General features: G+C 39.5%; 1 protein-coding gene across 1 annotated transcript in view; it reads right to left on the minus strand.

The window, feature by feature from the left end:
* Nucleotides 1-22,926, minus strand: part of PREX2 (phosphatidylinositol-3,4,5-trisphosphate dependent Rac exchange factor 2) — a 289,194-nt gene that overhangs the window by 162,067 nt on the left and 104,201 nt on the right. The window contains exons 8-11 of the mRNA XM_037892468.2: nucleotides 21,488-21,591; nucleotides 13,116-13,265; nucleotides 8,037-8,181; nucleotides 2,092-2,192 (exon numbers count right to left, since the gene is read on the minus strand). Coding sequence (XP_037748396.1) covers nucleotides 2,092-2,192; nucleotides 8,037-8,181; nucleotides 13,116-13,265; nucleotides 21,488-21,591 — 500 coding nt within the window. The remainder of the gene's footprint in view (nucleotides 1-2,091; nucleotides 2,193-8,036; nucleotides 8,182-13,115; nucleotides 13,266-21,487; nucleotides 21,592-22,926) is intronic.

The raw sequence follows: 22,926 nt of genomic DNA on the forward strand, positions 1-22,926 counted from the left end.
TCCATTGCATTTAATTCTCTTCCTCTTTCTCCACCACTCTGCCTGGATGCCAGCAGGGGGGCAGTGATGGGGGACATTGAGAACACAGGAAGGAGAGTCTTCCTGCTCTCAGTTCTCATGTTGGTGACACTGCAGCCTCTGACTATCAGGAGGAACAATTACAGGAAAATCCTATTTAGTCCTTGCACCCTAGGGCAGAAGCGTGTTCCATTGCTCTGTGAGGATACTGCATGCACAGTCGGGTTGGCTGTGGTGGAATTGAGCATACTCAGAGTATGTGCAAATTGATTTTTCAGAGGGTTATAACTTAGCGAAATTTGGGTGGCTTTTCACAGGGATGGCAAAAAGCACATCCCTGACCCAAAGGCCACACTCTGCCAAATTTTAACTCCCTGCTCCAAAGCAGTGAGGTGATAGAGCTTCCCTATGAAATAGTTGTAAAAACGTTTTTAACATGGGCAAAACAATGTATCTTTCCCTAACCTCCATCTGTGACATGGCTGAAACATTTTTGCTAACATTTTCCCAAAATCAAAAAAAAATTGGCCTGAGGAAGACACCCAGCATGGATAATATCAGCCTGAACAGTTAAGGTTTGGAAAAGTTATAAGCAACTGAAATCAAAGTCTTATAATGGAAAGTGTTAGACAACTATACCTATAGTTCTACCTATAACACTTGGCAAGCAATCAGGTAAGGCCTGATCCAACTCCCATTATATTTATTCTGAGTCATTCCATTGACTTGAATGGGAGTTGGATTGGATCAGACCTATACTGCTGAGATATGGGCACTATAAGTACTTAGATGGGTTTAATCTGGATAAATGTCACTTCCGTTTTTGTAGGGAAAAAGTATATTTTCAGGAATATATAATAGTGGTCTGTCCCCTTTTAAGTCAGAGGGAGGGGAAGAGTGCAGCCTGCACCAGCCAACCCTGTTCCAAAGCATGGCCCTTTTAAGAATCCATGTTCCACTGTGGGCTTGTCTACATGCGGAAGTAAGTGCACAGTAAGTTAGGGTGTGAATTTAAAGCACACTAGCTAATCTGCACTAACTCCCCTTGTGGACACTCTTACTGTGAACTTAGGAGTGCCCTCAGACAGTTTAGCTTACTAGACTTCCAAAGTTTATTACTCTAATGAGTATGAAGCCACCCTTAGTAGCCACACAAGGAGTTTGTGCAGAGTAGCTAGTGTGTACCAGGTACTGCAGGCTTTTTTTCTATGTAGACTAGCCCTGAGGATCAGCAGGCCAAGCTGAGAATCAAGTACAGGTGCCAGAGTCAAGTGACAGCTTCCTCACCATTACAAAGGCAGTGTTGCCAACTGGCATGGTTTTTTTGAGTGTAGGGGGTTCTTAAAACCCTTAACTGCTGCAATTGTGTTATTACCTCAGCTTTCAATTTCTAAAAAAACCTCTAGCCCTCATTGCCGCAGAGAAGAAGCCTGAAAACATGAACCCTAAATTCTCCAACAACAGAAGACAAATAAAAAGAACCCTACATTTATTGCTTTTTTTTAATCTCATGACTTTTTGGTGCCTGACTACAATCTTTGAATGCTTTGTATTGGTAATATACAAAGGACTACTCTTGGCATAGGTGTGGGAGAGCCTAGAGTGAGGTTAGACTTGCAGGGAGGTCCCCAAGGTAGAATCAGAACCTTGGTGGACTGGAGAAACCTGCCAGAAGTGAGAAAAAGCCCAGAAAGGAGATCTATGGATATCTTCTTCCAAGAGTGAAGATGTTTGAACCCAGAATTGAGGTCAGAAAGACCCAAGGGGAAAGACTCTCCAGGGAGGCCAATTTGGTACCTAGGAAGAGGCCCTGAGAAGGAAAGAAAGCAAGTTTGGCTTTGAATTATGGGGCAGATACCCTAGTTGTTTAGGGTTCACGGAGGTAGGAACCTTTAGTAGAAGGTAGGAGTGGGTCCCCACCATGCTACTACCCTGTGAAGGACTTCACCCTTCAACAGTAAGTACTGACAAACTAGTTTTGTGTTAATCAGAAAATAATGTTCAAAAGAACAACAAATACAAACATAAATTACCTTTAAAATATGTACATATGTTGAAATAAAATATATTTACCATGGTGAATAATGCCATTCTCTAATAAAGCTTGGCCAAGATGAACACCTTCTTCAGATTTGTGTATTTCTCCAGTTTCCAGTAACCAGGACACAAACTCACTAGATTAAAAAAAACAAAACAAAACCACACAAATACAAAACAATTCCAATATTGTTAAGGCTTTAACTAGAGACAGCAATACTGTATAATATTCCCCACACGATTAATTTAGCAGACTGCAATGAGCAGTATTAATACGGACATAACGCTGTTCAAAATATTCTGCATAACAGAATTATTTCCACCATATTCTCATTTTCCACTTGTATTTATTATACTCAGAGCTGGTAGTCACACCTATTAAGGTTGAGGGATACTTCCCATTATAAGACCCTGTTTTCAGTTACTTATAACTTTGCCAAACTTTAACTGTCAGGCTGAAATTTTCCATGCTGGGTGTCTGCCACAGGATAAATTTTTTCTGGAAAATTTCTGCCAGAACAGTTCAGCTACTTCTGACAACAAGATTAGAGGAAAATATGTTGTCTTGCCCATGGTGGTTTTTTTTTCTGAGACCCTTTAAATGCCTCTCTTCTTTAGAGCAGGGACTTGAAATTTGGCAGAGTACAGATGTCCTTTGTGTGATGGATGTGTTTTTTGACATCTCTGGGAAAATCCACCCAAATTTGGCCAAGTTACAAGTATATAAATATCTCAGTTTGTATATGCCCAGTAGAGACTTGCTCAGTGACAATGGATAGGTTATTGTGCTCTGTCATGCTCCAGCTTCGGATCCAGGGGTCAGAGCAGGACTTCCTCTATAACTGCAGCTTTGGGCCTTGTAGGCCATGGTGGGCCTGGGGCATCAGAATTGAGAGACTGAAGATTCTCTCTCCTGTGTTCTCAGTGACCATCCTGCTGAGCCCTGGCAGTGTGGATGAGGAAATTTCTTAATTCAAATGCAAAGGGGACAAGATAGATTGGGATAAAGAGTCTGGGAGTGGGAGTGGGACACTGGAGGCTGGTGGGGAGATGTTGGGACTGGCTGGACAATGAAATGGGACTCAAAATCATTAGAGCAGCGGAAAGGAGGTGATGGGAGGGAAACATTCATAGGAAAGCAGATGAGAGAGCCCAGGAGCTACTGTGGACCAGAAACATGGGAAGGGGAAGAGTAGGCAACTGGAGATCACGAGGGAGAGGAGAGACAGATCAGTTAAGGAGCCGGGTGCGGGAGGAGACAAGGAATCAGGGCTGGGAACAGATAAGCAAGGAGACTAGGACTGGGATGAGAAAACTGAGGAGTGGATACTGGACTGGCTACGTAAAAAGAATAGGACTAGGATGAGAGTCCAGGGTGGAGAAGAGACAGGACTGGGATGGATACAGGCCAAAAGAGTCTGTGCCCACAAGAGCACATTCCCCTGTAGAACCTGGAATGGAACCCAAGACTGTTGAGTCTCATCATTCCTTTGCTGTCAGCAAATATCTGTGAAATCCACTGGCAAAGTATGTGTCTTATCTTTCTCTAATTATCTAGAGGGTGTCAGCTTACTATCATTATCAGTCACTCCATTAGGTCAAGTGGCAGAAGTCTGTGTGGTAGACTTAACGTTTCCAACCCTGCTGATATTGCATGTGGGTATCAATGTGATGCCACATGACGGAATACATGTTTTATTAGTAACCTAGGAAATTACACACTCACAAAATACTACATTAAAAGAATATTATTGATATTGCAAAGTCAAACACTCAAAACTTAGGAGTGCCAGAATTAAGGTTGCCCATGTAACCTTAATTCACCGCCCTTTTGTGTCTGGATTATAATACAGGCTTTTAATACATGATCACATACTATTTCTAACACAGGACCCTAACTTATTCAGTTCACAGCATGGCCTGCTCTGGGGATGAATCAGGGCTGTGTGTGTGAAGGAGTCTCTGGTCTGTAGGACTGTCGTAATAATTGGGTCTAATTGTGAGTTCAACTGTGAAAAGTGATGGTAAGTTTATAAAAGGTCACAATAACCTATAACAACAAATGTTAAAGGGGAAAAAGTATGAAAAGTGAGACAGAAAGACTGAATTAGTCCAGAATAAAAATCTCTATAACTTGAGGACTGTGTAAAGATTATGCTTGGTAAAAGAGAAAACTGTGGAACAAGAAATCAATGAACCAAAATTAGTGTGTCAGAACTAAGGCCTAATTGATGAATGAAATAATGAGGTGATTGGCTATTCCACCCCTCACTCCTTTTTGGGTCCCTAAAGAAAGAGACTTTGGGAGAAAATATGGGTACTGGAGCAAGCTTCATCATCAAGGCTGCTAGCCCACATTCTCCTGGGACCCCGGGGGCCTTCATCATTCTGATCCTGTGGGATGTCCAGACCAGACTGGGTGAGAGGGACACAGATGACACTGCCATATGCACCAGCTCTAGCTGAATCCCAAACACCGCCTGGGATGCGAGACTTTGTTTGCTACCTGCATGTCCTTTTGCTTCCCTATCTTATTTCTTCTCTTTCCTTTCTCTCTAATAAGCATCTAGCTTAGCCAGCCAAGACTCTATATTTTGCAACACTGCTGTAAGCCTTTGACTTGAAAGTTGCAGCTAAAAGCAATGCCCTAAACACCCCAATGCTGGTACAAGTTTGCCATGTCTCCAAGAAGCTGATAAGACTGCATGTTGGGCCTGTGCTTTTCCAGCACTGAAGCTGCAAGTGAAAGTCAACATCAGAGACAGAAGTGGCATTTTCTATCTTTGCTATTCTTTTCTTTCCTTTTGTGTGTGTGTGTATTTGCCTCGTTTTGTCTTCCGGGAAATGGAATCGGATTTTAACAACAAGAGCAACAGTAGCAGCTTCAGCCCATCTCAACTGAATTCTTCTTCCCCCCCTTGCAAAGGACAGTTATTAACACTTTTAATACCATCTAAGAGACTGTTAAACGAGGGGTTCTTTTTCTTCTAAAGACTCTCTCAAGCTAGAGAGAAAGGGAATAAGGGATGTTGTTAGAATGAAAGCCTTACTTAATACTTCAGATTTCAAATTCTTTAAATGTTTTTCCTTCTCTTCTGTATCTTTAATAAAAGGTTAAAAAGGATTTTTAATGGTGTGTTTGCCAGGGTGCTAAGCAGGCTGAGCTCTCTGTATACCAAATTTGCAAACCTTGTTTAACACTGTTTAATGTTGGACAGGGACAGGGTTATATTAGCTCTTTTAACTCTTTGGATCCATCCACATACTCCATTTCAATGAATACAAGTGTACCCCCGCCCTATTTGTGCAAGAAACTGGAAAGTGTGTTGTGAATGAGGCAGGGATTGCAGGAAGAGAAAGAATGGTTTCATGGTTTAGACTGTTAGATGCAGCTCTGGAGAACTGGATTCTATCCCTGTCTCTGCCACAGACTTCTAGTATGATGCTAGCAAATTCACTTAACCCAAACTTTTCATAGGTGGTCACTAGTTGTATGTTCCTCATATTCTGTGGGCCCAACTTGAGACCTCAGGTTCTGAGCTGCAAAAGTGCCAAGTCCTCACAAGTCTATGGGAGTTGTGCTTTGAACATAAAATGCTATATAATGCCAAGTATTCTGAAAACTCAAGTCTCAGTTGTGTTAAATTGGGCAACCAGACTTAACAGAAACTTTTGACCTTAATCATCTCTCTATACCTCAGTTCTTCATCTCTAAAATGGGAATAGTAGCACCTCCTCACCTTACACAGGTGTTGTGAAAATAAATTTGTTCATGTTTGCAAAGTACAGAGATACTATTGTGACGATCATAAAAAAGCACAAGAGAAAATTAATAATTCTGTCTTCAGAGCAAGGTTTGAATAGTGTGCAGTAAATAAGGCCTGGAACCACACACTGAAGAACAAGAAAAAAATAAAATATTGTTTAACGGCTCATTAAATGAGCACTGTCCATCCTGTGCAATGATTGAGGCAAGAGTTTTGGGGATAAAATACATAATGTACGTAATCATGTCATAACAGATTGTATCATAATGCTTACGCACAAGGGAAGAGTTAATTAAGATTGCCTGGGAAATTAATTCGGCATTTCCTAACTTTTCATGGTAACTTGGCTTTACTGGTGGAGGAATGCAAATAGCATCAAAATGTTTTACAATGTGGTATTTCTAAAATAGATTTCCTGTAACCTAAAACATGGTGTGATGTAGTATAAAAAGTTCATCAGCATTTGTTTGGGATCATGTGCACAGCTCACGTATGTTGTCGCCACTTATGATGAAAGCTACCATCTAAATCTTATCAATAGAAACTTTCTATCAAACCATAATGTTCTCTCTCTCCCTCTTTCTGTATATATAGTATGGAGGTGTTGATACTGCTCTGTACTTCAGACTGAACTGCAATTTGCACTTAATGCAAGACTAAAATCCCTGTTTCACACAATAATTGAATGAATCCTCCACATTTAGCATATAACTGCACAAGTTATAGTTCTAAAATATTATTCCTTGTTGAAGCCTAAACCCTGTCACATACTGGTCTACTCTACCACTTCAGTAAATCATGTACTTTTAAAAAATGTTTTCCTCCTATTTTTATTTTACCATGAAACTAACTTTGATGTCCTTCACCACTGACTGTTTTTCATCGTGCAACAAATAAAAACGGGCATGAGCTATTAACATCAGCCTGTTGGTAGCTCGTAAGATTCAGACAGTTAATTGCTATACTAAATTGGAAATTAAACCAGAGTTACCTTAGGTGTGTTTCTTTATAACAGTAAGTAACAGCATCAATAAGTACAAATATTTTAGATACATTACTGCAACAATAGTGCACATTTAATGGTTTTTCAAAACAGACACATGATATTCTCAATCATAGCAAGTAATATAGTGATATTTATTTGATAGAGAATTTCAATAAGTATAAATAATTTTCCTGACGCTAAATATAGGGCCCTAAGCAATCTTAGACTGTGCACCCAAAATTTGAGGACCACAATTAGAGGCCAGTTTTGAATATTATGGACTAAGTGATTTACATCAAAGAGCATCTTGTTCTTATTCCATGCCAACTACATTATGAATCAGGAGGGATGGAGTGAAATGCTAGCCTCATTGACGTCAATTGGAGTTTTGCCACTGATTTCAACTGGAGCCAGGATTTCACTCATGGGCTTTAATTTTGGTTATTGCACTCACTAGCTGAGTGACTTTGGCAAAGTCATTTAACATCTCCAAGCTTTCATTTTCTCTTCTGTAAAATAGGGGCAATGTTAAATACTTACCTCACTAAGTACTTGTGTGGAAACACTAACTGATGTCTGTAAATGTTTCATAAGTGCTAATCTTTCTTAGGGTTAGTGGAGGACAAAGGTTGGAACAGAACTTTGCATCATGGGCTCATTTTTAGAGTAACCACAACTTCCTCCTTCTCTGGAGTTCACATGTCATATTATACCATCTGTGCCATATGACATTCTTAAGAGGCTCACCTCAAACAGGAGTGGACTTTCTAAAGTCCTTAAAACCAACATGCAGGGCTCCTAATAAACCAAATTTAATAACTTCTGACTTTCCTTCCAAACGAACAAAAAATTCTTGAAAGGCATAAGACCGACAACTAAAACTACTTTGGGGTTCTGAGGCCAAGCCATTCTGAAGTTATAATAAATCAAATAAGTTAGGAAAATGTTCCAAGTTCAAAAAGTGAAACCACTTCATCTGATGTACACTTATACCTCCAATGTGCCTTTGCCAATTTACATCTATCTTCCAGAAATGTTCTACCTTGGAATAAAATTGTACCTGTGAAATTTCAGGCAGATTGATTTAAATTTTGGTTAATTTAGGGAATGGAAGAAAATTGGGCCTATAATAGAGAGCTTCTTTCAACCTTAATTATAGATAATACTATACAAGACTTAAAACATGTTTCTAGCTGCTTAAAATCCAAATGATAAAAAGCATACCGTACCTTCCCAGAAAACATTTGGGGAAAGTAGTTAGTTTTCTTTTCCTGTCTTTTATTAGGTTTCCTTGTTTGCACATCATTTTGTAGAGTTTCTCTCCCTGCTCAGAGATCATCACCCAAGTATCTTGTTCCATACCCAATTTTAAACCTGCCAAAAAAATCCAAAATGCTTTTGTATTTATAAAATATGTCGCTATCACCATTATCTTTCAAATTTTAGCTATAAGTAACAAGCATAAAAAATAAATATTTAAGTGTATAAAAGCAGAGCCAGAACTGGACACATGAAATTATCTTTATGAGTACTTAGATACTACTATTAATATGAACAATTAATCCCCTTAGAAGTAAACAATAAAATATTCCAAAAATATCTGAGAATATATTAGAATGTTATTTATAAATTCCCTACAGTGAAGTGACAATCAATGAAAGTTCCTGACAGCATATATTTATTCTCCCTTACATTGATATCAGAGTAGGAAATAATATTGTTGTGCTTTTCATTGGTTTCAAGTGTGTGTGTGTGTGTTGCCGAGCGGGGATATTCTCCCCTCCCCCATGTTTGAGAAAAGCTTTTTCCATTTTTCAATTTTATTGTGTTATAAAAAAATAATTTGTACTTATGCTTTATTGTATTGTATTATATTATATATATAATATTATAAATCTTATATAATTTGCACTTATGCTTGTACTAGTACTTTATCTTTTTAAAGTTCTATACAAAGACTAATTAATCCTCACACATACCCTTCACTCTAGAAAAGCAAGTTTAGTTCACCCTATTCTACAAATGGAAATAGTGTTTGAATTTTTATTTACTTCACAGTTTTTACAAAAAAAATTACATGCTTTTCGGTTTGTTAATTTTTTCCTCATTTTTTGTGTTTTTATTATGGGCCCATTATTACTTCTTTTGAGTAAAAGATAGCCTTATTGTTGTTCAGAACATATATTCCTTGAACTGTATGACGTATTGACCATGCATGAAGCCCCCAGAAAGTATTGGAAATCATCACAGCTAACTTGCTTTCCCTATAAATAGTTCTGAACTCTGCAAAAATTGTACAATGTGGAATTTTTTATTTGTATTTTATAGAAACATTCCCAATGTATCTGTTCTTTTTTTCAGATTTTATCAGTTTTAAAAACTGGAAATCTTCTGTATGAGTAGTAGGTTATTTAATTTTTTTAATCTGCAAATTAAACAAACAAAGATAATAGTAGCATTAGTTGGAAAAAAGCTGATAAAATATAGCATTTAACATTGATACAGAAATGTTTCTCATTAAACATTAACCTGATACTGATAATCCAGACAAATGGATTAACCAATACAAGTATGTTCACTCCTGAGGAAAAACAACTTAACCAGTATACTGCTCTTAGAATATATGGGTCAAATGGCATCCTGATGCATTACACTCGTATCAGTTGCCTTTATTTTTTAAAATAAAGGAGTAAATGCACAACATCATAAATCTTGTTTGAGAATATGCTCCTATTAAATTAATACAGACAGCTTGAATGTATCTTACTGCATTCCCTAGGTGATTGCATAAAAGCCAACAAACTCTATTAAAATCCTTTTTATAAAAAATTTCCTGATACGGTTGGAGCTCCCATTACTCCAGAAACATGGTGATATAAAATGGTCCTGGTCCATAGCTCAAGTTAGAAGATTAATAGCTACAATAAACCCAATACTTCAGCTATAGCATTCTTTTCCATTTTGCTGAGTAGTATTTACCTTGATTTAGCAGATTTAGCAGAATTAGGAAGCAATATAGGTTGAATTTCTCTCAATATCTTTCACATAGCTGGTTCTGATTTAGCATTTCAGCTTATTTATTTGGGAAAGATTGCCATAGCAAGAAAAAGGTGTCCTTTTTGTTTAGATAAGGAGTTGAAAGGGACCCACCTCCCAGGAGATCAACATTCTCTGTGCTCAGTTTCTTTTGGTCCAAGTCTTTTTCTTATAATCATTATCTGTACTATAAGAGTTTCTCCACTGGTCAATTTCATGTTGGATTTCCTGGTTGTGTGTCAATTAGTTCCTTCCACAAAGGAAAGCATCTGCTCATAACCTCCTTATCTGGGCAAAATTTCTAAGGAAGTCAATGAGAACTTTGCCTAAGTAAGGCATTTAAGAAGCAAGCCTTATTCTAAATTGATCTGTTAGACAACGCACTGATAGACTGGAGTTATAGCAGTTAAATAGCACAACTTGTGATGGAAAGATAAAGCAACCACATCTCTTTCATTATTGGATTTAGAATGGTAACAAGTTGCTTAACTGTAAAAGAGCTTGAAAAAGTTTAGCTACAGTCCATAATGTTTACATCCTACAGTTGCTAGAGGGACTATGGAAAAGCATATACTACAATTTTTCAAATTATGACTATTATGACCTTAATTAAATGAATTGGGTCTCTCCCCTTTTTGATTTTTAGAAAGTGGGCCAAACTCTATTCTCAGTTTTGTGGGTGCAAACTGAATTGCACACATATAAAACAGAAAAAATTGGTTTCATGTCTCATTAAGTAAACATAGAATTAAAGCATCTTTTTATTCATGGTGAATGGGAAACTGTTTACAGTTACTTTTAGAGTATTTGAATTCTGTAAAGATGTTTGTTTGGTTCATGAGTCATCTGGCATCCTACTTGTAATTAAGTTGATGCATCCTGCCTCATAAGAGGTGTTTATACAGATGTTTTGGAAATTGTCTGGGTGGGAGGAGATAGAGCAAGTTTATGAGTTGTCAGAAGACGAGCATTTAAGGAACAGTTTGTTAGATTCTGTGCTGGGACCCCGTATGACTGTTGCTCCCGTCTCTTTTTATCTCTTCATCTGCCATTCCATCCCCTTCCCCTTTCTTTTTCTATTTACTTCCTCCTTATATCGTAGTTATATGTTCAGGGGCAAAAGTATTGCTATTAACCATTAGTTGAGAGAAACTGCAGACATGACAATATGGGCCCACATTGTAAAGTTCCATTCTGAAATCCAAAGTTCTGGAGTGTTCAAATCTTGCGTTTTGATTTGGCCCAGTGAAGCCTGCATGGGGATCTGATCATCATCAGGCACATCTCTACTAGAAGAAACTCAATAGCAAAATTCTATAGCACCAAAATGGGTAATAAAAACTGACAGCATGTTAACATGAAACACTTTTCAAATGGCCTCACTTTTCATGTGTGAACTACAGCTGTCAGTCAGGAGGCAGAACAAATCAAGTTGAATAGTACCCAGGTTGTCTGGCCTGATTGGCTGAAACCTCTCTGACCAAGTTGCGTGAAAGGCCCTAAACCAAAAACATATAGACTTCTTTCTTGTTTTATGCACCTGCATTTCCCCTCTGTTTCCACACTCACCCTTTCAAATGTTGAGTCCTTTGAGGTTTAAGCCCTTTCACCATTATTTATTATTAGTACTTCTACATATTTATTATCAGTACTTCTATATATTAGTGCCTAGATTCTCCAATGGAGATTAGGGTGCTTGGTGCTATATAAACCTATGATAAGAGACAGTCCCTGCCCTGAAGATCTTACAACCCAAATAGAAAAGGCAGATAAAGGATGGGAGAAAGAACGTATTATCATCATCATTATGGGGAACTGAGGCACAGAGTGATTAAGTGACTAGCTCAAGGTCACACAGAAAATCTGCGACAGAGACATGAAATGAAACCAAATCTCTTGAGCCCTAGACCAGTACCCCAACGACAAGGTCATGCTTCCTTTCATCATCAAGACTCCATATCCTGTTACTTGCTATGATATGTTTGCTGGCAGCTGAAGTTAGTGCTATGTAAATTGGTGCGGTGTTGTCTCTTACTGGCTTAGTTTCTTACTCTGCACCGTGTTCACCGTGAGTACCTGGGATTATGGCCACTTTTGAAATCAGGTTGACATTTTGTCTAAGGTTCTTCTACCCACATTTTGCTTTTTAGGAATGATTTTGCCTAAGGTGTGGATTTTCACCTTCCTCCATTTGGGGTGTGATATGGATATGGGGTGATGTCATACTTCATACTTTTATTTCTGGTGTAACTTTTCGTGGAGGGGGGAAATGTACATTTCCTGGTTTTATGCTTCAGAAGATAGCCTTTGCCGCAAATCAGGATCATGAAGAACTGATGTATCAAATTACACTGCCTTCCCAGTGACAATGGTGGGCCACTAAGTGAGGCTAGCTCACATTTATTAGCATTTTGGGGTATGAGCTAGTTGTCATTTGCATTACCTCGAGGGTGGCTCATCTGCACGAAGTCTCAATACAGCCAGCTGGCTCATTTCAAAAGCATAGGTAGCTCGTCCCAGGATGGCACCAGTAAACACAGATACATTAGCAGACGTTATGGGGCAGATCCTCAGATGGTGTAAATTGTCATAGCTCCATTGGCCTCAATGGCACTAGCTGAAGATCTGCCCCAGGGACTGTCAAGCTTCAGACCAAGGCAGCTGTCAGATTCCCATAATTCACAGGTCCCCAAACAGTGGGGCGTGCCCCTTACAGGGAGAGGAGACACATGTTGGGGGAGCGCGGCTGGGGCCTAGGCCAGCCCCCACAGCCTGGCTGCCGGCCCTGGCTGCCAGCCCTGTGCCCGAAGCTCCACACCCCGTGCCCTGGTTGCTGGCCCCACGCCTGGGGCCCAGCAGAGGCTCTGCTCCTGGCCGCACCCCCATCTGTGGCCCCAACCTTGCCTCCCTTACCCCTGTCCGCAGCCCCCCCTCCATGAACCACAGTCCCACTCCCAGCCCCGCCTCAGGGGAGAGGGGTTGCAGACCAAGCTAAGGGTGGGCGCAAGGTAAAAAGTTTGGGGACCACTGCCATAATAACATGAGCTACCAGTACACATGGCTGGAGTCACATTCAGCAATGATGTCCTTCCTGGCTGAAATTTGGTTTATGTGTTTCAAGTAGTTATTACACCAGCGCTTCACAGACAATTTGACCCAACATCATGAGTCTGCCCTCTCTGGAGCTTGCCACTTGGCTGTACTTTTAATGAAAACACAAATGTAACATGGTCTGCCAGAAATGAAATGCAATGTAAAGTTTATTCACCTACCTTTTCTTCTCTCTCTCTCTTTTAGAATAGCTTCCAGCCATTCTTGCTTCTCTTCAGGAGTTTTTGCCATGCATACAAACCATTTGTTCTTTGCTGTGTTGTGGATTTTCCAGCCATTAACAACAATGTGGCCACTGCTATGATAGTCAGCTGGAAATAGATAATGGAGAGAAATCTCTCAGAATAGCATGAAATGAATTAAAATATGACTGTTTTTTATTAGATTCCCCACCATAATTCCTCAGCTCTTCCTGTAACAAACAGAAGAACAAGGAATTTAAAGTACTGTATCTCTAACTTTGACAATCAAAATCCACACAGATTGTAAGCTATGTTGTATTTCCATATACTGTATTCCCTGCCAAAGAAGCCTTCAGTTAATTTAGTGTTTTTCAATAGTGTTAGATTGACAGCATTGGAGCCTGAATTTCTCTATATAAACACAGATGATCTATTATTTGTAGCTTTCCCACACTACACAACCAGTGTGCCTGTACCTCAGCTTTGACCTGGAGTGACCAAGGAAACTAAGTTCAGAGAAGGTAGTTCAAGTCTCCATTTCAAAGCAGTCCTTGGTTCCAGCTAACAAGGAGTTATCTTAACTGGGCTTTAGCTGAATAAAGTAGAAGATATCATAAGAATTATTGGTTAACTTTAGTACAAATAGAAAGGAACAAAATAATAAAACCGGTTTGGTTTCCAGACCAGATTTGGTTACCTATAACTAAGGCTGCAGGTTTGACTTCTGCAGCGGCCAGTGCATCTGGCTCAAGGGCACCTCAGGCAGCCCCTGCACCAGTCGCATCGGACCCTGCTAGGGCACTCTCAGGCCCTCCCCCACCCACAACCCCCCAGCAGCAGCAGCAGAGTTTGGTTGTGGGAGGGGGTAGGGGCACAGAACAGGGTGAGGTGGGCTCTGGGTGGCACTTACTTGGGGGGCTCCCTGGAAGCAGCCACATCCCCTGCTCAGCTGCTAGGCGGAGGCGTGTCCAGTCAGCTCTTCATGCTGCCTCCGCCCAGAGCACTGGCTTCACAGCTCCCATTGGCTGGGAAGCAGCCTAGCAGCTCAGCGAGGTGGATGTTGCCGCTTCCAGGGAGCCCCCCATGTAAGTGCTGCCCAGAGCCCACCTCACCCTGTCCTGCGCCCCAACCGCTTATCCCCTCCCACACCCAAACTCTGCTGCTGCTAGGGTGGGAGGCACGGAGTCACGTAGGGAGCCTGCCAGCCCCGCCACACACACCCCAGGGTTCCAGGCCGTGTGCCAATGCCCGCCCACAGCCCCAACCCTCAGGTCACCCTCCCTCACCCTACCCCCACCCCCGCAAGTTTTAGTCAGGGATATATAGTAAAAGTCATGGACAGGTCACGGGCATGAATTTTTGTTTACTGCCTGTTACCTGTCCATGACTTTTACTAAAATATCCGTAACTAAAACATAGCCTTACCTATAACCCATTCTTCCAAATACAGAAATGTCAGCATTAGCACATACAGTATAGTATGTTTTCGTTTTCAAATATCTTGAATTTTCAAATCTATTAACTTTACCATATTCTATCTTATGAACAAGCTTTATACATTTTGTTATTCATTAACGTTACTTCCTTTTTAGTTACAACATGTCTTTAAATTTTTGATGTTAGCACTTTCGTCTATGACTCTTATCTGGAAATCTGCTAAACAAGGAATCTTTCACACCAAAAGTAGTGTCCTTGTCTACAATGATCATCCTTCAACTGAATGATCTGCCTTTCCTTTGGGAAACCCAAGTGACAATAAAAATCATTTTATGAAAAATATAAATTAAAACTTGAATTAACTACCACTGTTCAATAAAAAAAGATTAAGGTCAACAGTCTCTCATCACTAACTTTCTTTAAGAGGCAGGAAAATCCAAAGGCCAGCCAGAAACCATCCTAATAACTTCAGAGCTTTATACTTTGCAAATCCTTTTTCATAATTCAGCCCAGTTTTGTATAATGAGATGGGATTTTTCCAAAACTGAAAGCTTTGCTGAAATGCTTGCTGAGTTTTATCATAAATCTCAGCAGACATGCTGGTATCCTTTCAATAACTCTGCATTTTAATAAGATGGAATGCAGCCAAGTATTGTATATACAGGCTGGGAAACATCAGTAACTGTCAGAATTTATTGTTCAGAGAATCAGGAAACTGATGTCTAAATATTCAGCTGAAGACTCGTTCTGGTGCTCAAAAGTATATATGAGAGAGTGTAAGTGTGTGAGAAGGAGAAATTTACAGTAATTTTTATAACATTATATTCATTATACTATTTACAAGTTTTTCTATGGCACTTATTACTGTAGTATCTGAACACCTAACAAACAAACACTGATATATTTATCCTCACAGCAACTATGTTAGGAAGGGAAATACTGTTATCTCCACTTTAAAACATAGTGAATTGAAGCAGTTAAAGATTAAGTCCCAGATCCTCAAAGCTATTTATGCACCCAACTTACATTGATTTCAGTGGGATTTAGGAGCCTAAATACGTTTGAGGATCTGGGCCTAAGTGCCTAGCCCAAAGTCACACAGGAAGTCCATTGCAGAGCTTGAAAAAGAACGTAGATCTTCAGACTACCAGACCAGTTCCATAATCACAAGATAACACTTCCATATTTTATGTGATGTTATTATAATGGGAGCTGGCAGCAGCTCCTATATTGAGGTTGCCTAAAATTTTTATTACAGGAGATTGCTAAAACCTTTTTCTCAGAAGCTCTAACATCTCCATTGTTTTCAGCAGGTCTTTGAAATTTGGTGTGTGGAAAGCTCTTGGGTCCAAGGAGTGAGCTTGCACCGTCCCATGTGTTGCCACTCAAGTTTTGATGAGTTATAAACTCTTTAAAAAAAACATTTCCCTTCTTTTGTGTTATTCTGTCACTTGCATGCCTCAGGAAAAGTCTGGCAGCATATCAAAATAATAACTCAACATGAACATTCTAAGGCTGGGACGATGTTGTTGCCAAAGCATCAGCATCAGCACACACGGCACTGGGAAAGCCTGGGAGCTGCTACAGCAACTGTAGCATGAGAGGCAAGGTAGGAAAACCAGGCCAGGCCCCTTCCGCAGCCATCCACAGACTCAGCACTTGGTCCCAGGGATCCATCTATTCCTCTCTGGGAACCACATGAGGTGGGAACTCTTCTATCTCCCAGAGAGGAGGGGAAAGAAAGAGAGCCTGACTTAACCAGGCTTCCTCTGATTGGCCCACAGACCCAGCACATGGCACCAGCAGCCCATCCCCTTCATTGGGATAACAACCTTCTAATGCTAACATAGGTAGCCCTGCAACTCAAATGGTAGCAGTCGGGCAGTGCCAAAGTTCTGGGGTTCAAACCCTGTTGATTATGAACAACAGGGGACGTGTTGAAGTTGCACATAATAGCATTTGTTTTTCTCCTTTTTCCTTTATTTTTTTTAAAAAACTAGGAAATTCTATAAAAATATTTTAAATCAAGGTATGTAGGTTGCAAAATCATCAAAAAGCACACAAAAACTAGTAAATGACAGATACAGAGTTACTCATGCAATGTTAATTCAGCTCTTCATGCACATGAATTATGGGACAGTTTTTAGTTACATGATCATAACACTGTTTTTTTCCAGTCTCATTCAGTGCACGGAATGGATGCACAAGGGGAGAGAATTAGGATTGTGCAGCAATAGCAAACCTGGCATTTCCTAACTTTTGAGTGCTTGACTTTACAATCTAAATAATGTTTTTTTAACATAGTTTGTTTTGTATATAATTATACCTATACTTTTCTATATAACATTTATATAACTGAATTTTTTTAAAGAAACAGACAACACAAACATTACCATGAAAATAATGTCTTTTCTGTTCTAATAAATACAATAAGAAAAACAACACTACGCCTCCTGATGCTTGAAACAAAATGAATAGCTTCCACAAATTGTAATGCTCAGCCAAGGCCTGGCTTCATCAAAGAAAAATAGCTTTTAGGAAACGCATTGTTAATTTCACAAGGCACATCATTTGCATTATAATATGTCATACACATAAACCCCTCTTTTCCCAAACCTTTGCTTCTGCTAACCAACAAGGGATAGAACAGCACTTTTCTATGTCTGTCAATCAACATACTCCTCTAACAACTCTCTCAATTACTCACTCCAGCAGAACCTTTGAGTACAACAATGGAGTCAATAAAGGTATATCAGTTTATACCCGCTGAGAATCTGACCCAATGATTTTAAGAAAAAAAAGGTTGTCCATTAAAGGCTTGCACATCAAAAAACTGCACATTAGAAGGTCTGGAAACACCACTCAGCCTCCATTAGTCTTTACTGTTATTAATATTTATAAAAAGAGCAGTACATTTTTGTGACGCTTTACAGAAATTCAAAGGCAAGAGTCTTGTGCCACATAGCTCACAATCTAAATTAAATTAAACACTGGACAAAATGATGGCAACAGACAATTAAGGGGAAGAAAACAATATAATTCCAAATAAGTATATGCGAAACAAACGTGAATGAAGCTTGAAATAATAGATCAGTACATTTAGCAATAAGACAAGGCAAAACAAAAGAAGCCGATAGCACTAGGTTAGACATCAGCTATAGAAAGCATAATGAATTAAGTGGGTTATACAAGAGGCATTTGAATGCACTCACTGGACACAGAGAAAGGGAGATCACACACATGGGGGCAGCGTGAAAAAAGGCATGATGATGCAAGTGGGAGAGAGAGACAAAAGGAGCAGCAAGCTAAGAAGCGATGGTGCAGCATCGGTTGTAGGGAGGGGCTGTACATAGAGAAAAGGTGTTGGCAAGGGGACAACGTACAGGGACCTGAAAATGGAGCTGAAGCATTTTAACATCATACAGAGAATCAGTGAAGCAACATGAGGAGGGGTGACGTGGCAAAAGCAGCAGAAAAGAAGAGTATTTTAGCATTCTGTACAGGTTGATGCGGGTAGGGGGAGAGTCAAGGATGCAGGAAGCGAGGAGGTTACAGTAATCCAGGTAAGAGAACCGAAACATGACTTTAGGCCTTAGCAGCAGTGAAAAGGGGAAGCACTGGATTTTAGTAATGTTTCAGAAGGGGAAGGGACAAGATTAAATAATAATCAGGATGTGAGGACAGAAAGAAAGGAAAGAGTGAAAGATAACCCCCAAGGCTTTTAAGTGACTGAGGGGATAATAGCATTTTTTGGGATGGGGGAGGGGAATGAGAGAGAGGGAAACAATATAGGAGTAAAGATGAAATGTTGATAGGCTTGAAGAAGAAGTAGGATATTCAGGACAAGACAATGAAAGGTGAGGAAGGATATGAGCCTGAACAGAGTGGAAGAGATTAGGAATTGAGAAGTGTGATGGGGCACGTCAGCAATATATTGATGGTATGAGAGATCATGGGAGCAAATGAAGTCACCCAGGCATTAGATGTCAGGTGAAGAAAATGAAAGGATTGTAGGCAAAACTATAGGAAACACAAGAGAAAAACAGGAGGAGAAGGAACAAGAGGATTCACTAAAGACTACATTGAAGGAGTGGTCAGCAAGGTCGGAGGAGAGCCAAGAAAAGATGAGAGTCACAAAAACCAAGGGATGAAAGGGTCCCAAGTAGAAGTTGGGGGTTAACAGGCCAAAGATTGTAGAAATACCAAGAATAATGGGCAAGGAGATATCACCCTTAGACTGGATGAGGAAGAGGTCATTAGTGTCTGCTGTGAGGTAAGTTTCAGTGGCACAAAAAGGGTGGAAGCCGACTGACAAAGAAAATGGAGGAGTACTCGGACTAGACAGCATGCTCAAACAGCTTGGAGATGAAGAGAAGGGGAAAGGAACAATAGTTAGACAAGGAAGCAGGACTGAAAACCCTCCCTCTGACTTGCTATGAAGATACTTATCATCCTGTAATCTTGAAAAACATGAAAACCAACCAACTACCAACTCCCTCCCTCCTTCATCTACCTGATTTCTCCTTGGCTCCACCCACCACCTGCTTCTTCCAGCCCCTTAGAGTGGTCATCATCCGCATCCCCTCCACCACCAATCTCTATTAGTTTTTCTTAAAGAAAATCAACTTCCTAAGTGAAATTCTGTATTAGTAGAGCTGGTCAGAAAATGCCAATTGTTTTTTGCAGTAAATTTAGATATATGCTCACCTGGCTAGCAGAGGTTCATCTCTGATGGGGCAGAGAGCAGTGGAGACATGCTGGCAATGATGAGACGTTAACTGGGAGCAGCTAGGACAGTTCTCCACAAGCAGAGCTGGGCAAGAAATGGCTTTCCTGTCCCACAAGACTTTTTGAGATTTTAAGTTTCCCATCCCCGCATTGGACAAAAATTCAAAATACCAAAATTTTGTGCAAAGTTATTGTCCAGAAAAAAATGAATTGGGTCAAAATGTTTTCATAATTTTTAAATATTTCATTTTTTTACCTTTTATACATTTTAACATTTTTTAGTATAATTTACCAAAAATTTCTAAAGAAAAAGTCATTTCAAATCAGAAAATGAAACCTTTCATTTAAAAAATGTTGAAAACAGATTTCAATCATTTCCAAACCTTTTTCCCAAAAATTTTTTGAATAAGGAGATTTGTTCAAATCTTTTTCATGAACAGTTTCAATTTCAACAAATAAACATTTTCTAATGAAAAAACATTTAGTTGGATAATTCTCAATCCACTCTATCCATGAGTTCCCTTTCCTTCCTTCTACCCCTCTCACTAGTAAGCCTTCCTCCCATGGGGAAGAAGGGGCTGCTTCTTTCCCTTCCCAATTTACCCTCTCCCCCTTCTATGTGCTGCAGCGTGTGAGGCAGAAATCCCGAACTGAAAAAATAAACCTCCTTAGTATTTCATTTTTTTTAAACTGAAAGCCAAAAACATGTCATGTGTTGGTAAAAATGTTTGGCTTCCAAAAACCTGGAAAATTTTAACTGAAACCCAAACATTTTTACAAAATGTTTTTAGTTTTCACTTTCCAGGGTGTGTGTAGGTGTGTGTCTTTAAACAAAAAACAAGAAAATTATGATCAGCTCTATGCATTAAAATTGTAAAGGAATAAAATATCTTTTTCCCTTTTCCTCTTTTTAAACTTATTGTGTTGCAAGTATAGCATATAAAAGCAAATAAGATAATGTTCTAAAAGACACAATTTTCAAAACTGTTTTTACTACCACATTATAGGAACAGGTATCTCTCATGTAAGCGTGCTGCATGTTATAAAGTGAAATTTAAAGCACCATTTCAGTCAAGACAATAAACATCACTTTAGCATTTCATCATGACTCTGCCACCAGTTTAAATCAGTCAACTGTAACTAGGGGCTTGTCTTCACTACCAGGGTAAGTCGACCTAAGTAACACTACTCCAGCTACATGAATAACATATATGAATGCTACATGAATGCTCTCTATAAATATATCAGAGGGATAAATACTGGAGAGGGAGAGGAATTATTTAAGCTCAGTACCAATGTGGACACAAGAACAAATGGATATAAACTGGCCACCAGGAAGTTTAGACTTGAAATTAGATGAAGGTTTCTAACCATCAGAGGAGTAAAGTTTTGGAATAGCCTTCCAAGGGAAGCAGTGGGGGCAAAAGATCTATCTGGCTTTAAGATTAAACTCGATAAGTTTATGGAGGAGATGGTATGATGGGATAACGTGGTTTTGGTAATTAAATATTCATGGTAAATAGGCCTAATGGCCTGTGATGGGATGTTAGATGGGGTGGGATCTGAGTTACCCAGGAAAGAATTTTCTGTAGTATCTGGCTGGTGAATCTTGCCCATATGCTCAGGGTTTAGCTGATCGCCATATTTGGGGTTGGGAAGGAATTTTCCTCCAGGGCAGATTGGAAGAGACCCTGGAGGTTTTTCACCTTCCTCTGTAGCATGGGGCACGGGTCACTTGCTGGAGGAGTCTCTGCCCCTTGAAGTCTTTAAACCACGATTTGAGGACTTCAATAGCTCTGACATAGGTGAGAGGTTTTTCGCAGGAGCGGGTGGGTGAAATTGTGTGGCCTGCGTTGTGCAGGAGGTCAGACTAGATGATCATAATGGTCCCTTCATGAATGGTCCCTCCATGAATCTATAAGAGCAGCCCTAGAACAGTAACTGCCCAGCTCATAATGTTTGAAATCAGTGATGTGTCACAGAAGCACAGTTTTAGTGGGACTATCTGCTCCTATAAAGTCAGATCTTTATTATTTCCTTTAAATCTAATACTGCAAGGTGCTGAGCACTCTCCACTCCCTCAGGAATCAATGGCACTTGAGACTGCTTAACAATCCACAGGAGACGCTCAGCACATACAAGACGAGGTTCTTTATGTTATAACTGATCGCTGCAAATGTACTCACCTGTGCCATCATCTACGTTCTCCACTTCCATTACCTCTGTGTTTATTCTGCCTCGAAAAAGATACCGATGGCCATCAGTAGAGGCTTTGCTGTTCTTCAATCGTCTTGTAAGAGAAAAAGCAAAGAAAGAAAAGAAAAAAGAAAAAAAAAGAAAAACATTGTCCAAACACCATACTATACATTGTTTCTGTACCATAACTACTATTATTTTTATGTATTTCAGTAGCATCTAATGGCTGCTATAAGAATCAAGGTCCAATTGTACGGGTGCTGTAGAAATCAGAATGGACCCTGTCACAAAGAACTTACATCTCTTATAGAGCTGTTATAAAATTATAGTTAACTCATAATATAGTTTAGTTCACAACAGTACAGTGAGGAAAGTGGAGAAAGTTCAGTTAGGATGACACCCCTTTCCCCCTCCATACACACACAGCATTTTCATTCTAAACCTCTTTTATCAGCCACTTCTAGTTTGCTGATTAACTACCTTTTGGGCTGAAGCCTCTCATACTTCCAGGAGAGAATCATTCTGGAATGTTTGATAAACATTGATGCATGATGCATCCACTGTCGAGTTATCAGAACAAGAAGATTTTTGGAACTGTTAGGAAATGTTCTGAGGCTCTTGGCTCTCAAATATCTCTAAGACCAATTTCTTTTTAAACTTCCAATATGCCATGTAGGGAGCTCTGGGTGAAGAGTATGTTCCATTTTATTTCAAAAGCAAATGCCTTAAAGCACAGCATAGCTTATGATTGTGATAACCATGTGCTGAATATGCACAGTAAGTTATTTTCTTTAACTTCTTAAGCACTGATTGAGGTAGGATACTCCAAGTATATCCACCTGAATTAACTTGAATGATGCATTATGCTTACAGGGCAGTTTTCTTTCCCATATGCTTACTGAATAATCCTTATCTGAACAACAGTTTGGTTAGTACATTTTTATCAAACATAAAATAGGCATATTGACCGTGCAAATTTTTTCTTGCTTCAGTATTAAAAGGGAATGACACAAATACAAAAGGCCAGGGAACACAGCAGAGATGAGGCAGTATGAGCTATGAGTTCCAGTTGGTATACATATTGTTTTTATAGAAATTATAGCAATTAAAAAAAAAGCATTGACTTTAATGAGGCCCGGATTTCACCCTTCATTCTTTAATTTTGGTCACCTTTATTTGTATAGTTGATATTTGATTTAGCAATGTTAGCCCCCCATTCAGAGAAGCACTTAAGCACATGCTTAACATTAAGCACAGTTCCGTTGACTTCAATGAGAGTGAAGAACATATAAGCATGTGCTCAAGTAGCATCCTGAACAGAGACGCTTTCCAGAATCAAAGCCATAGTGATGAAATACATATATTGGCTAGTTACAAACATTCTAAACAGGCATCTATCTTTGGGGATGGGAAAGGAAATAAGGGGGAA

The sequence above is a fragment of the Chelonia mydas genome, chromosome 2 (genome assembly GCF_015237465.2).
Source record: "Chelonia mydas isolate rCheMyd1 chromosome 2, rCheMyd1.pri.v2, whole genome shotgun sequence".
In the NCBI taxonomy this organism is placed as follows: Eukaryota; Metazoa; Chordata; order Testudines; family Cheloniidae; genus Chelonia; species Chelonia mydas.